Here is an 18,269-nt window from a genome sequence, read left to right on the forward strand (position 1 = left end):
TCTCTTCTACTTCCTATACTACTGCCTGTGCATCTAAATTAGTCTGTGGTATTGCCAACTGTTACCACATCAACATTCAAAATAGTGGTAGTGTTATCATTGATAATGGGAATTGCAAATGCCTGGCACACAGCAAGTAAGCAAATAAAACCTGGCGTTGCTTTTTTGTATTGGAGTAGAGAGTCTGAGGTAGCAACAACAGTTTATGACATGATTAATAGTTTAGAATAGAAAACAGGTAAGACATGTGGTCCCATGTAGTACTTTAACTACAAGACTTTTTTCTCCTTGTAGCCTGCTTCTTGTGCTGTATGCATTTTTCCTTAAGTAAGCAAGGCCTGTGAGAACAAGTTTTGTCCATTAAAGTTTCGACTCGTTCTCTTGAACACTGTCCATTCTGAGCATTTAGTGAAGACTAGCCCTGGGAGAGGGCAGCTCTTAAGTTACATGGTAGGGTTCAGCACGATTGTATGTGCTTAAACACGCATGCCAGTTAAAATCACTCAAGAAGCCATAGTTTTGTTATGTCCTGAATTGTAAGTGCTTGTTTTTGCAGTCTTAGCGATCATCGCACTAAATAAAAAAAGAAATACTTCTTTGCACTTAAATTTATCATGTGGGCTTACATTCATAGCCACCTATTCAACCAGCTAGGTTGGAATAAGTCTGCCATTTGAAATTAAAGTGAAATAAGAAGTTTATTTTGTGTCAACCAATTACGAAGTTCCTGCGGTTTGCTGACCTTTTCTCCCTGCGTTACAAGTTTAAACAGTTGCTGTCAGCTACCTCCTAGATGAGTGAACTACCGTACTCTGTGCTTTCACAGGAGGAAATGGAAAGAGGGAGAGATGAGAGCGTGACCTGGTGGCACTGCTGGGAGGGTTGTGAGCCACAGTAGATGATGAAATCCTGAATGGCAGAGGCAGATGCACATTGAGTTACCACTCTTGCGTGATGTATAGCACTCGGTCCTGGTATGTGGTGGGTTGTGGTGGTTGCCTAAGTGAAGTTTGCTGCCAAAAAATGGTGTGACATGTTGCATCCTGGGATATTTTGGTAAACTGTCCGAGTGCTTAAAGGAGAGCAGAGCATAGGGATTTGCAACTTCTATTTGAGTGCAGGAGTGTGCTGCAGTGGTGTGGCTCTTTGGCCCGTGATCCATCTCCTTGTCTCATTTTGCACTGCTACTCTTCTCGGTAACTTTCCGTGGTTTGCCTCTGCCCTCACGTTGGTGTGCATTGGCTGTCGGCATTACCTGTGCAGGGAATGGAGGAAAGACAGCGCCCTGCTCTCAGGGGCCTGTGGCTTGTGGAAGGTAAAGCAAGTTAAATATCACAAAGTTCCTGGAGATTTGTCTAGGGAGGATGTTGGTACAGGCAGAGTTTTTAGACGCTCTTGCTGTCGGTCTTTAGCAAACTTTTACTGAGTGTGAGCAAATGTCTTTTTTTCGTTTTATGACTTGACTAGACTTTCATGGATTATTTTTTTTCTCAACAGCAGAGGGCACCTCTGAATATTGTGGAGGTGCACCAAGCATGGAAATGCCAGGTTATCAAAAAATAAAAGTTTAACACTTAAATTCTTCTCTTCTCCTTCCCTTCCGCTTCAGTGATGTGTCTGAGGAAGACACCAGTCTTTGATACAATCTTAGATATTTCTTACAAGAGCTTGAATATATCTGACTTTTGCATTATTTCAAGTCTTTGCTGTGGTGAGACCCCTAGCTCTGCTTGTAATTAGTTTGCAGCATTAGAATGTTTCAAATTTTAACCTTTAACCTGGAAAACTGGGCACTTAGAGCTGTTAAAAACTTGTAATAGCAATACGCAGCTGGCTTGTCCAGCAGTGCTCCGTGAGGGCACATGATACTGCTTTGGATACTGCTCAGTCTCCAGTTACCAAAAGGGATAAGTGCCTTTCAGTGCTCATGTGATGTGCCACTGAATTCTGTGGGGCCTATGGAGGTTTAATGTATTTCCCTTCCTTGCCTCCCTTTTTGGGAATGTCAGTTCTTTTTATGTATTACAGGCTGTAAGTTAATTAAATTTTTTGGAGTGAAAGATGACTGTAGCGTATTTTGACTTACTACAGGAATGGAACAGCTTTGGAGTATGCTTTCTGGAAGAATCATTCTCAGAGTAACTTATTTACGAGAGCATCTGAAAAACACGATGTCTGCATGGTTGAAGTGCTTTCTGATGGAGGTGGTAGGCTGTGGGAGTTGAAAGATTTGGTTCCTTTTCTGGATCTGCCTAGTGCTAAAGTACAACCAAGGTAACATACTGCATTTGACAGGACAACCAAGGCACAGATATGTTTCCATACCTCAGTTTATCAAGCCGTAGCTTTGTAATTTATGCTCAAATTAGATTATATTTTGGGAAAACTACATATGTTAAGAAAAAAAAAAACCCAACAAAACAAGAAACAACTCTTGGTCTGCAGAGCTGCAAATGTCGTGATGCAACTGTTGGGATGATTGTATTTCCCATGTCAGGTGACATAGTGCAGTAATTGCTGTTGCTTGCTGTAGGTTTTATTTGGGATATGAGACAAACGTTTTGGCAGCTAACCTAAAAACATGCAGATTTGATTTCCTCAGAAGCTGAACAGAACTATTGCTTTCACTGGCTTCAAGAGAAAATGCAAGACCAGGTTCTGTTGTGAATCTTCTGCAGATGTTATTTGGTATTTTATTTTCATGCGAGCTCTCCAGATACCAGTACTACTGTAATGTACACCCAGGTAGACAACCTCTTGATGTATAATCTGAAGGCATCCAATACTCTGAGATATACCTGCATAGAGCTGGAGCAGCAATTTAATGCGGACCTGTCTAGTTAACAAGGAGACTAATATGAACTTTCAGCTGTGAAGTTTAACCTTGTTTTCAGATTTGACTTGAGTTGCGTATCTGCCCACATGACGATGTGAATAACTAAACTGGTATGAAATACATCTGTCAGTAATGCTATTTCTAGGTATGGCTCAACGGTAGTGTTTATTCTAAGGAGTACAAGAAAGCTTTTCAACAGATCCTTGAAAGAAGTTGGAAAGTTAAAAGTTTGTTCAGTGGGGGTCTGGATTGTTCCCACATATTTTTCAAAGACTGAGAACAGGAGAACTAATCTGATGTCCAACAAAGAAGGAACAGAACAGCTTGACTTCTTGTATTTCTTGATTAACAAGTTTGGAGCTTACTGTTTGCCACTTTTCTCAGTGCAACTCTTTCTCATCTACATCGGTTTGTTTACAAGGCAGATTCCCCCACTGCCCTTCCCTACGCTGTGCATCAGGTATCATTTACTAAACTTGAAGAATCTTTCTATAAGGAGAAGTGTGAGCATCAAAGTGTACCAGAAGGGAAGGCTTTCCTTCTGACTAAGGCGTTTCTCAGTTCCTTTCCTGGCTGCCTTATGTTGTGAAGTTACCAGAGTACCTGCTGTTCCTGTATTGTGTTGTGGGAATCAGTAGTCCACTAGATGGAGCAGAGGGTACAGTTAGCTCAGGAGATTGCACCGAGTCATGCTGCAAGACTGGAGGCTAAAATAAAATGGAGTAGAAAATTAGAGCAGTGATTGGCCTGCTTTAAACTTGTCTATTAATATACCTGAACAAAAGTGGTGAGAGGAGGTTGAAGTCCACTGGCATATAATTAAGTGCTCATGTACTTTTTTTAAATTAAGGGAGTATTGTGCTAGTGGTCTAGGTGCTGGAGTTTCATTGTTGTAATAATTCTATTGCTATAAATGTTGCAGTAATGAAGAAAATGGCTTTAAATGTCTTTTAGAATCTTACATTCCTGAGTTGTCACTAGTTATCTGGCTTTAAAAACAAATCCAGTCTGCTGTAGCTTCTGGGTTCATACTGACTTCATGTTGGATTTTTTCAAAAAGTTACTCGCTTCAATAGCCAAATGTATAAATGAAGCATCCCACTGTTTTCAAAACAGTCAATCAATCAAAACTTTTCTCGGTGAAACACTATTTTGGCCAGAGACTAGGCGAGAAGTTGGTACTAGGTCCAAATGATTTTTTTTAACTTGGTTTTGGGTGGAAGTTGGTTTGTATATATCCTTGTTCATTTGAATTTCAACCTTTGTGAGGGATCTCTTGGCATATGGTTGTCTTTATATTGGATGGTTGTAGCAGAACGTTTAAGGAGATTTTTTTAAGTTTTATGTCAGGTTTTTGGTGATAAATTACAGTGATTTTGTGGGTCAGAGACATAGTGGATACTTGAACAGTCCAGAATTGTCAGGGATAAGGCCATGCAGCGCTCTGTGTAGATATTTGCTATCAACAGAGCATTCTTGACAGCTAAATAATCTTCATAATTGAAAGTGCCCTACTTTTTAAACTGAGAACTAGACCTGTAGTTCACAGTGGTAAGAGCTACTTGAAGATGTCTGTCTTGCCAAGGAGTCGAATTTATCACTTGTTTTACAAATCAGTTTTCTGTGCTGCTTATTTCCAGGTCTTACCACTTTCAGGTTAAATACCTGTTTGATAGCTTCAGTCCCTGTTTCAGTCCATGGTTGACGGGTGTGCTCTTTAGCAACTACTTAGTAGGTCATAAGGTCCTACTGGATCATGGGATTGAGTGTGCTTGATCTGTATCTTAACTTTGGTATGGGACCTGCTTCTAAGAATGGAGCTGGATGAAAGCTGTGCAAGGAGAGCCTTCAGATAGTCTTAGTGCTAGGAAAGGCTCGTTAATGAGCTGGATCTCTGTCCTGGCTTGTGTAGCAGGAACGTGTAATTCCTCTTGAAGGCATGGTACTGGTTGGATTTGGCATTCTAGCAGGTCTGTTTCTCTTTCTCCCCCTCAGGCTTATCAGCAGTTTGAGGCAGAGGACAACATACAGATGGAGTGTGTTCCAAACTTGGTAAAAGCCATCAGACTTGGGAGGTAAGCTCTGATTTTTGAACAGGCAGGGTGGACAGCTTTGCTGCCTAATTCTTTGTCATGCTGTCAGGAAGCAGAAACTCCAGAGGCTTCACTCTAGTTTGCTGTAATATTTAATCTCCCATTTTTAGGCTTGATTGGTTTGATTTGAGAGAACTTTGATTAGGATTGGTACTTCAGGCCATTGAATGTGTTAGGATATTGACAGTGCTGGAGAAGGTTGCAGGTAGACCTTGGGCATGAGTTTGTGGTGTTGTTCCAGTGGGATGCTTTCTCATAAGCCTAAAAATACTAGAATACTTGCATTTATGCTCATACTTACGATGCTGAAAGACCTTTTAAATTTTTCCACGTAGGCTTGGAACCATGAGTAGTGAAACTTTTTAGATGTGTATTATATTTTGCACATGTAATATCTTGCGCAATGTAATCTTGCAGTGTAATTTCTTCCATGATGTAACAAGGATATAATGGCTTTGTAAAGACATCTTAGAACAGAGACAATGGATATTTTGCTTTTAGGATGTATATCATCAAACTAATTTTATCATCTACCCATTAAGAATTTGACATCTTAGTGGAAAAAAGTCTCAGACTGGAATATCAGAGGAGCTTTTTGTATTGTTACTTAAAAGTCAAATTGATGGGAAGCTTGTCTGGTTGCCACTTTGTGGACCCAGTGTGTGTCAGGCAGTGCCAGCGCCCAGCTCTGTTCCTCCTGGGGGGATGTTGTTAGGGTGGTTCCAGACTTCCACTCTTTCGTGTGCTGGTGGAGTAAAATGGAACTGGTGACAGTTTGCCTTTAAATGTACTTCTGTGTGCCAGTGGAAGGCATTTTTTTCTGTCTCCTGTTTCATTGCTGTTAGTTTCCTGTTACTCCTGATGGGAATGTACCTTTAATAGTGACTTAATAAGTTTCTCCAAGGTTTTGGAGCCAGAATCTGGTGGTCTTCCTCAAAATCCTTCTAGCTGTTCTTCACTAGGTTCGAGTATCTTCTGTGTTCAAGTCAATGATGATCTCTGATCCTTGGGGAATATCTGAACTCTTCCACAGTGTTTAATTGGAAAGCGTGTTCTGTTGGTTGTTTTGTCAAGATCTTATCTTTGATGGGAGGCATGTTTTGGGTAGAATAGATTTCTGGTGTTGTGTATCATCCTGCTGGTGTTGGAAAAGCCTGTTTTGAGGACTGTTAATGTGGTGTCTGAGTTTATATAAACTTGGTGTATATCCACTTATGACTGAAACTTCCAGCTGTAGGACTGTAACATGTTACACAGCTGGAATTGACTTCCAGAAATGCTGAGTGTCAATTATATCATCTTCTAGGGCCTTCATTTTTTTTAACCTTTGTATGTAACAAAAATAGTTATCAGATTTAATGGAGATATTCTCCTTGACTATGCAAGTACCCATATCTATGTACATTTGTCTTCAATGACTTGATTTAAGGAACTATTTAAAATTGGGCCATAGAAGGAGAAAATGGTGTGCTTCATTATGGAACCTCAACTGTTGTGAAAGCGTTTGTTATATCGATAGCAGTGGGAAGTGCTTTTGTGGATTTCATGAAGGTAGGTTACGGACAGCTACAAAGAAAGAATGGTCTTTGTAACACCTAATGTGGCATTCATTTTCATTAAATACACTGTGGCAAGTACTTTTCCTAGAATCCACCAGATAAAATTAATCTCTAGGAGCCAGTGTTGGCCGCACTGTCTAGACACGAGCATAGCAAACAGCATCAGGGTGCATCACCGTGGTGTCTTTGCAGGTTCCTGGTGAGGCCACATTGTACCACGACTTCACTGTCCAGCGTGAAGCAGCGGCGTTTCACAGGGAGGCAGCGTGGGCATGGAGCTGCGGCAGGGCTGGCTGCCTCTCGCCGGGTGCTTGGACACTGTTTCTAGGGGAGGGAGCTGGTTTCACAAAACACGAAGCCAATTAGTCATGCAGCTTGCACTTTCTGATTTCCAGGCTATTTGCCTGTCCTAAAGCATGTCTAGCACAGCGGAAGGGTTACCACCGGGTCCTTGGTCTGTGGGGAAGGGGAGATGCAAAGCCGGAGATGGTGGATTCACAAGTGAGCACAGCCGTCGCTGGACAGGGTGTGGGCAGCTAAAGCTGCTGAGCTGCGTGGCACAGCTCTGATGGTCACTGTTGTAAAATGTAATTACTTCTGACTAGAATACCAGTCAGTCTAAGACAGTGGATAAAATTTAGTTTGTCATGTCACGCTTTATAACTATAAATTCTGACATGTGTTTCTGTAGGCACTTACCACAGGCTTCCATATAACCTCCCTTTAAATGTATGAGGACGCTTAAAACATCTGTTCCCTAAAATAAAAATAATAAATTAAATTCTTCATTAGATACCATTTTTGTCCTGTATTGCCTCTCGAAAATACATATTTATATATGTATTGTGCTGTAAAATAGATTGTTACATATGCTGTACTGTAAACACTTGTACAACACTTACTGCTATTTGTTCAGTCTGATAACAGTGGAGAAATGAAAGTGTTCAATCTTGCGTTAGTATAAATAAAATTTGATTTTAATACTTTTGGTCAGATATTTATATGTGGAGTGCAAAAGGTTGTGTCAAGGAGCTTAATGTTCTTAAGAGCAAGATTAGATTAGGAGCTAAGAATGTTTACACAGATTTGAGTGAGTGGACAATTATGTATTTTGGTTCCAGCATTTGATTCTAGCAAAGTTGTTGGTTTTTTTTTTGATTGAAAAGTACTGACGATAAAATACTGTGCCAAAATACAGATATATGGAGCAAAAAGAAATGGTATATTGAGAATTAATTTTCAGAAGACCCCGTTGGCAATATGAAAATGTGTAAATGGCAGAGAAGATGTTGACGTTTGTCTTCAGATAATGTGTGTTTGGCAGTGAGTCTCTGGAGATGGGTAACTATGAATTTGAAGTTTCCCAGGGTATTTAAACACGGCAAGTGGAATAAGAGAAGCTCAGTTACAGAACTTGAAACACATGCTTATATCACATAAATATCACATTCAAAAATACCTAAACAAGAAGATGGAATTCACATTTAAGCAGCAAAGAAGTTTTTTGTTTGAATGGAAAGAATTAGTTGTGTGAAGAAAGTTCTGAATTCTCTTAGTTTTTCTGCAAATTAATTGCATAAGGATATGTCGTGGTAGCCGAAACCAGGACAGGATATCAGTTTGTTCCAGCTCATCTCCTCTTAATAAGAACTTATTGTCTAAAGTTCTACTAAATCTGCTAGACATATTTTTAATTTCTTGCAATACCTACAGAAATATTCAAATGTTTTCTTTCCGTGAATCTGTTTTCTTAATACTCAGTGGAATATGGAGTGAATGCCAGGAGAAGTCTTTAATTTCTGTACCACAATATATGACTTGAAGCTATTTAAAAAATACCTTGTTTATGTTTGTCCTAGTTGAACATCTCTGGAGGTTATGTATGGTTATGTCATAGGAAACCTATGTAGAGCCTTAACTGGAGCTCACAGCTCTCATCCAAGATTGCGTCTAGCTATGTGATGTGGCTTCTGCCTCTTCCTACGTTTTCCATGTGCACGTGTGAAACAGTCTAAATTGGTGCAAGTAGTAAGCTGTCTTTGAACATAAATATCCCTTCTCATTGGACTAGCAATCAGCTAGGGAAAATACTGCTTGGGCTTGTTACGAGGACTGCAAATAGTAAGATTGTGCTGCTGATGGGGTACTTGGGAAGCTCAAGTGACGAGAGTTTAAAGACACAGCAGCTGGCATACTTTTTATCCTGCTCTTTGCTATTCACTACTAAGAATACTCTGATCTCTGATCTGGTTGCCTAATCCTAGGCAAGTCAGTCTCATTTACTAGAACTCTGAATTTAATTTTAATTCTTCTTTTAAATTTTTCTTCTTCCAGTTAGCAGACTTGAGGAGAGGGAGGCAGAACTCAAGAAAGAATACAATGCGCTTCACTCAAGACATACAGAGGTAGGTCGTTATGCCAAGATGAATTCAGAGTATCTGTAAAGATGTAGATCTATGGAAGACTTTGTGTTGTGAGCAGCTGGGAAGATTATTGGACATTTTGGTTTATTCACTGATGCTTGGATGTTTGTATTGCTAATGTTGGTTGTAACCAGGCTTCATTTGGCTATGTAGTTCTTCTCATTCACATCTAAGTGTCTGTTTCTCCATGTTAGTTTGATTACACGTTTGTCAATTTTATAGCTTTTTCAGATATTCAGAAGTTTTAAAAAACCAGGAATTTTCTTTTTCATATTTCAAAGGCAGTTCTTCAAAGAAATAGAAATGAAATTGCAATCTCAGTACTCTTCCCAGCAGTTTTCTATGTTGGTTTTACTTGTACCATTAAAGGAACAAACACCTTCAAAAACTGGCCTCCTACTGAGATTTTGATTTAATCAAAAAGTTGTCCCTGCCATACTTATTTGATGGCTATTGAGAACACTCTTTGCTAATGAAGATGGGACAAGTTTGACTTTGCCTGTTAAATTAAATAAATAAGAGCCACACTTTTAAAGTTGGGTTCTAAAGCGTAAAGGGACTTGCAATGCTTTGATTTTTAGTAGCAGGTTGTCTTTCCCATGCAGGGATGCTTACTGCCTAACTAGTATACTTATTTTAGTGAGGAAATCGCTAGGTTCTCTGAATAATTCTCATTAATCTGAAGTCCCAATATTGAGCACAGTTCTTCTCCTTACTCTGATCGGTTTGCCTTTGAAAGGTCAGATGGCTGGTTTTAGATCATCCCTAACAAAGAGGGGAATGCAATAATGACTGTTCCTGGTTCAAAATACCACATGTGGGGAAAGGGAAAGCAAATACAGATGTCAGATTTGGTTACCTTTAATAGTTCCTTAGTAATCTTAAGATGTGTATGTTATACTGACAACAGCTGAAAGTGGCTTGGAACCACAACCAGCATGTAGCTCTTGAGGATTGCGTGACAAGACTTCTGCAGCTCTTAAATAAAAATATTCATATATTTACTGATATCCTAATGTATTTAAGATTACGTTTGTTACTAAATAGTTGCTTTAGAATGCTGCATCTATTGAAAACTGGAAATTTAAGTAAAATGAGAAGTGACAAAGCTTAATGCTGCCCACTGAAGTTTTACATCCTTTTTGAATTGGAAGTACTTCAGAGTACTGTGTGCTTGCAAAGTTTTGGTTTATTTTAGTTAGTACCCATGGGTACTATCACAATAGAAGTGGCACAGGTTTTTATTGAATCCTGTTTTGCAGAGTTCAAGATAGCTAAATGTATTGGGCACCATTAATTCAATGAAATGCTAATGAAATGTTCTGAATATCTTTTTACGTAGGTTTTGCTCCAAAATGGACAACAGCCTCTGCTGGTTTGATTCCAATTTATTAAATGCTTTTACATCTTAAATGCACTTTCTTTGGTGTAGGGAGAGGTGTTTTCTTGGGCTTTATTATTACTGAGGTGACTATGTCCTTTCTTCATAAAGAGATAAGTTGTAATGCAACATGACATACTCATACGTCTGTGCTCCTAAAATCAGGTCTCATGTTTTCTGTACTCCATCCTTTCAGCATGTTTACTTCCTTCTTCCTTTGTTTCCCCAGTCTCAGCATTTTTATTTTTTCATTTAATGTTTCATCTCTCTCCCTTTGTTTAGCCAACTCTGACAACCCAAAATACTTAAGGAAATCAGGATGATGAAGAAGAATCCATATTATATAGCTTCTAAAAACAAACACCTTTAAGTTGGGATACTTCTGCTTTTGTCTACATAGTTTGACCTCTGTCTTTAGGTGACAAGTGTGTATACACATTACTAGAGGTACACAAAATCCTCAGGCCACCAGCTGGCAGCTGCTGAAATACAACAGTATATGAAAGATAGGACATGGAGAGTTGATGGGGTAATGGGTTTGTGGGCTGTGAAAGCTGAGGTCTGGGCTGGGAACCAAGGGCAAAGAATAGCTACCAGTACTGTGGTTGTTTATAAAAGGTTGGGAGCCTTTTTAACAACTATGTGACTAACCTCAGGAAGTTAACTAGATACTCCTTATCTTCATTTGGAAAGGCATTTTTGAGCACAATTAGAGACACCATTGTGAATCTTGCAAAGTACGAACTTCCTGATGTGTCTCGCTTTAGTCACGGACTGTCTCAGGAGGTCAGCATTTTAATGCTGGTATCTGGGGTGTGTTTAAGACTCAGGGACTGAAATCCCTGGGGACTGGAAAGGACTGTTTGGTAATAGTGCCCATCTTCCCCCATCCCCTTTGTGACTTCCTGCTTCCCTTTCTCCCAACAAATTCTAGTGTTTTAGGTCTGCGTAGTAACTTTTTTCTTTTAATGCAAGATATTTTGGCAAATATCCAACCTACTTTAAGCATTTAGTTATCAAGTTTATTGGCTTAAATATTTCTATCACAATACTTGTTTCTGAAACATTTCTTTTTCTGGAAGGAATACTTTTTTTCCTTCTGAATCAGCTTCACGATTGTCTTTGCAAGTGATCAGTTTTTGGTACTTCCTGAAATGGCAATTGGTTTTTCTTTCAATTGACCAACTGATGAACAGATCATTTTTTTTCCCCCTAGCTCTAAGATGTTGGCAGTGATTACTTTGACAGATGTCGTGTTAAAGACGCGACTTCACTGCATTTTTTGCAATCTTAATTTCTAGCAATTTTTCTCTATTCTGCCTGTCTTCAGTGTTTGCTTCCCTCCATTTCCCCCCCTTATTCTTTAATTCACAGCTTAGTATTTCAGACTTGGATGTCTTTCTCTTCCAGCTCTTGCCTTCACTGAGGCTCTGTAACCATGTCCTCTTTCAGCACTAACCCTACCTGCCGGTGGCTACCTCTTTGCTGGAGGTCCCTGCCCAGCAGGCTTGCTGGCTCAGCAGCTCACAGGAATTTCACCTGAACAGTTTCAGTCAAAATGGACCAAGACCTACTTAAACTGATTAAGCCATGGGAAGTTACACCAGTGATGCGAACCAGAGAACTGAATCCCTCACCCGCGGTGTGCAATCTGCAGAGTGCTGGGAGCGCTGCTTGGAGCTCAGCCTGCCAGAGACAGGGCTCTCTGCATTGCAGCTCCAGGGCACCAGCCTGCCCTAGCAACAAGGTGTCTTTGCAGCTGCAGAGACAGCAGGGCTGCCTTGACTTGTTAAAGCTCTGGGAAGAGGCTTTAGCCTTCTTCACCCTTCTGTTAAATTAGTCTCTACCTTTCTTGCTGTTCTCTGTAGAGTGGGAGATGAGCTAATGGGTGTGAGTGGAATATATCCCCTTAAGCTTCCTCCCCTGGTAAGTCTGTGCTTGAGCTAACTGGCTTGATTTTTAAATGGATTAGGGTATGATAACCTGAGCAGTAGAGTTGGCAGATTGGAAGGTGGAGTGCAGCTGGGCATTTGTAGCAGGTAGCGAAGAGGATAAACTGTTCAGTCAGAACAGAATGTATGAATGCAGCCTGAACATGTTCTTGCATCCGTGTCGTGATCCCCTGCTCAGTTAACCTGCTCTGGTCCCTTGTCTTTCCTCTGCTTGCAGCGTATTTTGATCTTGCGCTAATCTTCCTCTGTTCTAATGCTCAGAACAGATGAGCAATAAAGGAGTATGCTGGAGTTCCTAAATTTGAATTTCTGGAGTCTAACTATGCAAAGTCTCATTTCCATCTTTCTCTGGTTATAAAGGACCAGATGCAGGAAGTAATCATACAGCCACAAGGACAGTATGCTAGAAATTGGCTGGTTGACAGTGGTCTAATCCAAAAGTCTTCAGACCTTTGCTCTATAGACTTTGAAGGGAATTTTGTTACTCAGTTATAGCTTTTATCTCAAATACTGTTCTGTTTCATAGAAAATTGACTTGTTATATCACCTGTATAAAAGCAGTCCTGTCTTCTATACATACCTGTTGGTGCTTTTTTGCCTTTGCTGCAAAGAGATGATGCGCTGCTGCTAGTGGCTCTTTCAGAGCCAAACCCTCTGAGTAGGAGGTAAAGGGTCTTACTTTTTCTGCATAGTTAATGGCGCACACTTCATAACTTTGGCACTGGCTTTTTAAGGGCTTGGCTGAAGGCTGTTTTACGTTTATTACTCAGTTGAGAAGCTGAGGTAAAGCAGTACTTTAGCATCTACTTGAGAGTTGGCTAACACCTGTGGCACTTCTCTGCACAGATTCCCAAAATAAAACTTTTTTTTCTGTTTAAGGAGATGATTCTTTTTATCCATTGGGAAACACAAGGCTAAGATGGTTCGATATCTGTTTCCCTGACACACAGAATATGGGCTTAGTTTAATGAAGCATAATTGGGCCATGGAAGTTTCTCAGTGTTTTGCACTGATACAATGTGACAGAATAGCGAGCCTGTCTCTGGCATTGGGAATGTACTTTGTCAGGTTCATTTGGATAAACAGATATCCCCAGCAAGTCCCTGCATAGGGAAACAGGAAGAGAAGGCTAAGTAGAGATGTCTAGCTACAATTGTGGCAAAGCATGGGTAGCAGTCATAGTGTTTTTGAGATTAGAGTTTAGATACTTGTTCAAGCAAATAGTTTTTCTAAAGCCCTATGCTAGGTATTAACAGCTTGATGTACAAAGCCTGGATTTAACATCTTTACGTACTACCGTATCTGCCAGCAACATCATCTTTTATGTGAATAAAGATGCATCAAGCTCACCAGTGGGAATGATGCTTTTACTTAGGTGACAAGCTCACCACAAATCATTACAGGTAAAAGGTAGTTACATGGAAGTATGTTTAGGACTTTTGTACTGAATCAAGGAGATTCTAGAAATGTCTATTACCTTAATAAATCTAGATTATGTGGGACACAGAAAGTTCTATATATACACAGTTGATTGCACATTCCCAAAGGGAGGAGCCGCTTGTGCCAAACCTGATTGGATCTGCAGGATGAACAGGGAGAGCTGTAGCACTGAGCCTGGTCTGACAGCAAAAGAATTACTAAAACCTGTCCTGGGGGAGTTAAAGCATTGACACAAAAAGGAAGGAGGAGTGAAAGAGAAAGGAAGGTATAAAGGAGATGCTGTCAACCTGGTTAAGCAAAAGGTGCAGGTAACAATGCCCACAACATGGTATATACACATTTGTTTGTGACAAAGAAAGTATCAGGCTTGTGTATGTTGGGAGTGGTCGTATTTGTAAGGGTAGGAATAGAAACGAGTGAGAGGATATTAATTGTTTTTCACTGAATGCTGAAGTTTAAGATGTAGAAAAATCTGAAACGCTTTCTACAGTTGTAGAACTTGTCACGTGCCATATGAGGAAACCAATCTGAGTATTGCTTTGAGATGGAAAGACATTGCATGGTTGTCACTTGCATTCGAAGGGAATGACTTTCATATTCATGCTGTAATGTCTTCAAAAGCTCATTGTAGTCAGTTTGTACATGTTGTGCCCTAAAATGAGCTAACACATGAACTGTGAAATGCTGTTAACTAAATAAGGTAATTCTTCCAAGTTCTGAGTTTATCTTTAATCCCCTCAGCTAATGGTAATTCAGCAGTGTTGTAATTAAATACATTGCTCAAGTGGTCAGTATTTATGATGTTTTCCTTGGAACAGTTCAAGGAACAATATTCAAAATACTTGTGGACTTCAAGGGCAGCAAGGTGAACTGTCAGTAGTAAAAGGTTATGGATGATTAAATATTGACTGCAACTTTTATTGAAGAGAAGGGTAGTAGATATAGTCCTTTATTTATCATCTGTCCTTTGGTGTAACTTTGGTAAGAATTGTGCTGAGTAGAGAGCAATTAAATCCATTTAAGTCTATTTTAAAATTGTCAGTAATATTAAAACTTTTTTCTTTGGATAGCTGAGTAATCTCAAAACATAGCAAAACTTTTCATCAGATTTTGAGCACTGAGAATTCTAGTGCGTTAATTCACTAGACTTTTTTGGATCAGGATGGTACTTCAAGGATATGCTAAGACTCGGAGTAATTTAGATTGAAAAGATTTCTGGAGGTCATCTGGTTCAAATCCCAGTAGTTTTGGAGGGAGTCTTCAAAATTTCATTGTAGGTGAGCAGTTACAGTGAGCTAACTTCCCAATAAGCTACAGTATTTAATTTATTATTTCAAGCTTTTGATTAACTGATTTCTAGAAGTTGAGAATCCATGCACTATGTCTCATGACCCTACAGCACCAGCTGTGTAGTCCCCCTATCCCATGGGTAGGGAGGGACGGTGAGGAACTTTGCTCCTCACGGACAATATTCCAGTATTACCAACTTTTATCCTTGGGACCCTGGGTCGAGGCAATGTGTGGACTTTACATGGTGGTAGCACTGTTTTTCTGATTTTTGGGACACCGCAGGCATGTATAGCCTGGATCTGTGGAGAAATTGCCATGCTGCACTGCACGTGCACACAGAATCATATGATTCTGTGATTCTAAATTGCCATGCTGCACTGCACATGCACATGATGCATACATTTGGTTTTTCATCTTATTTTTGTGTTCCTATAGCTTACGTGCTTTATGCTGAAGTATGTGACCTACAGATTTGCTTATTTTACCATCAGCATCATTTTCATCTGCAGAACAATACTAAACTACATAGTCCTTTAAATTGACCTGCCCTCTAGCCTCTGTATGTGGTTAATAAATACGATGAGACATTTCAGTAAACAAAAGAATAGACTGAGAGGAGGGAAGAAAGTAGGTTAAACCATGTACTTTGCAAAACATAAAAGTTGTGCGGGATTTAGTGACCCTAGTCTTTTTTTCCCATGTGTTAGTCGTTCCCTGGAAAGCTACTAGTTACTCAGCTTCTGTTCACTAGCTAAAAAAGCACACAGATATTCTGCTTAGAATTTTACTTTGAGAAACCAATTGGTGTGCTGCAAATGGAAGTGTTTGGAGGTAGGTCAGCTTCTGTTCAGTCATATTTCCCCCTCATGATGACGGAATACATGAATAGGATACAGAATGGTCTAATGTGCATTTCAAAGTTATGCATTGTTGTTTTCCTGGAATTTCTAAATTAATTTGGATTATAATAAACTTGTTGTGTAAAACTATGCACAGGAACCATTGGAACACCTGATTTTGGTTGCTTGGTGTGGAAACAGAAAAGAAATGTGGATAGTTGAATGTGGAGCTTTCAGTTCTTTTGATTGCTTCTGTGTATGAGCAAGCATTAAAAAAAATCAGAAAGCAAATGAGATGGTCCTAGTAAAACACTGCATTTATATCATTTTGTTGGAGGATAAATTTTTGTAAGCTTTTGACAGCATTTAAAGTATATTATATAATGCTTCTCTAAAAATAGCAAGATTTTTTTTTTCTGGTCTGAATTATATTAATTAGTTCAGGTGAATGCTGGGAAAACCAGGATCTGTACGTAACCAGTATTTACCGTGTAAGTTACTGATTTATAGAATATCCATCAATCAGGATATCTTAAGCCAGTTCACTCTACCAGAAAAATCTCAGACTAAGAATGTATATTCGTAGATAGTTAATGCTGGCGAACAGTGTTTGCGGAGAAGCTGATATTAACTGAAGTTAGTAGCATCCGAAGGTCAGGCTTACTGGCCTTGGACACATCAGCCCTGACTTGAAAGTAACACGTAGATGTAGGTTTCCAGGTCCTGCTGAATTCAGTCCTAATGTATGCAACTGTGCCCAAAACAAAAGGTTATGTAATATTGGTGTACAAATGCCTGTTAATAACACTAGTCTAAAAGTGTGTGTATACCCTTTCTAGAATAGCAGAAGAAATTACAGTTTTCCAGAATAGGTATTTTTTTCTAGAGGAAGCCTTTGAGATGTGACCTGAATATGTCTCAGGAGAAAAGTACACTAAAATTCTTCTGCAGTACACCTATGATTTCTTTCTTTCCATTTTTTTTTTTTTTTTTGTTCCGAGTGCCCTATTCATCTGTGAACATGAATGCAGAAATGCTAAAAATACCAAATGTCATGTAGCTTCTCTTCAGGCTTTCCCAGTTTTCATTTCAAAGATCTATGTCCAAATTAACCTTTTGGAGTGATGCAGCGATACCTGTTACTTCTCCCCATACATGTCCCGGATCACTTACATGCTGAGTGTCATCATCCTTTGGCTGATTGGAATCGGGGCTCATTAAATAAGTCATGACTGCAGGAGTCAGCATGTTGGCCTGTGGCTGTCTCTCTTAAAAGGAGGAGAGCAAGCAAGCAAAGCTCTTCGAGTGCCTGTGGATTTTTAGCACTCAAGGTCCTTTTTATGAGATGTCAGTCTAGATAATTTAAAACTAAACTTCACTTCTAAAAATACAGAAAGCTTAAATTTATTTGAATGTTAGAAGAAAAAAAGAGGAGATGCTGACTTCATATTTCTGCCTACAGAAATGATCTGAGTTAGTTTGCGGATTCATTATGTTTCATATTTGAGGTGCATATTGTCTGACCTTCACAGTACTTTGCAGTTAGGCTATAGTGAAATGTATTGTGTCACATAATAAATATTAAGAACTGCTGGACATAGAGGTCTTAAACAGCCTCCAAAATGGATTTGAACATGGTACTTCTGTTCCGACCTCTAGTTTGTAATATCACATGCACTTTGTGTGCCCTCAGGATGTTTCCTGTGCATGAATGCACGAGTAAGTTCTCCAATTTTTTTATTTATTATGGGCTTCTCTTCTGGTTTGTGGTTTTACACACTGTATAATTTTGCTTCTTTCTTTATCTATTTCTTTAATGTTTCTGAATGCTTTTACTATTTTTAGCATTACAGGGGAAGATTATATTGTATTGGTCAAGAATTATGTAGTTGTAGTAAAAGTAAATGTTGTTAAATATTTCTTGCTGTTTCTCTGTCATTTTAAACAGATGATTCACAATTATATGGAGCACTTGGAAAGAACCAAACTTCATCAGCTAACAGGGGGCGATCAGCTAGAATCCACAACGCACAGTAGAATTAGGTAAGCTATTTATTACGCTCTCACCCTGAAATGAAAGAAAAAAAATCCATTCATTTGTGTTTGCAAGACTTTGTTCTTTAATCCTACAACAACGGTTTGGCTGAATCGGAAAGATTTGTTGTATGATTGGAATGCGGTAAGAGAATAGTGTAGAAATCAGTAGAAAGAGGCTTTTGCTGTTGTACTGCTAAACGTTGAAATATACTTTGTACATTAGCCTTAAACAATTTCAGCTTTTTGGAGTGCTTGCACTCGGGTAGGCAGGGAAAATGTCAGCAGCTGTCCCAAAATAATTGATATCTTGCCGTGGCTTTGTGTACGGGTTGATGAAGGAGCGTAGCGTGGTACCCGTTTGTTCTAAGGGCTTGCTGTGAATGTATTATGTAGATTTTGCAGCTTTCTAGCCTATGAAC

General features: G+C 39.4%; 1 protein-coding gene across 3 annotated transcripts in view; it reads left to right on the forward strand.

The window, feature by feature from the left end:
* SPAG9 (sperm associated antigen 9) overlaps window positions 1–18,269 on the forward strand; it is a 61,871-nt gene that overhangs the window by 9,620 nt on the left and 33,982 nt on the right. For all 3 annotated transcript variants that reach the window (XM_050908469.1, XM_050908467.1, XM_050908468.1), the window contains exons 3-4: window positions 8,823–8,893; window positions 17,762–17,856. In XM_050908469.1, coding sequence (XP_050764426.1) covers window positions 8,823–8,893; window positions 17,762–17,856 — 166 coding nt within the window. The remainder of the gene's footprint in view (window positions 1–8,822; window positions 8,894–17,761; window positions 17,857–18,269) is intronic.

Source organism: Gymnogyps californianus, chromosome 19 (assembly GCF_018139145.2).
Source record: "Gymnogyps californianus isolate 813 chromosome 19, ASM1813914v2, whole genome shotgun sequence".
NCBI lineage: Eukaryota > Metazoa > Chordata > Aves > Accipitriformes > Cathartidae > Gymnogyps > Gymnogyps californianus.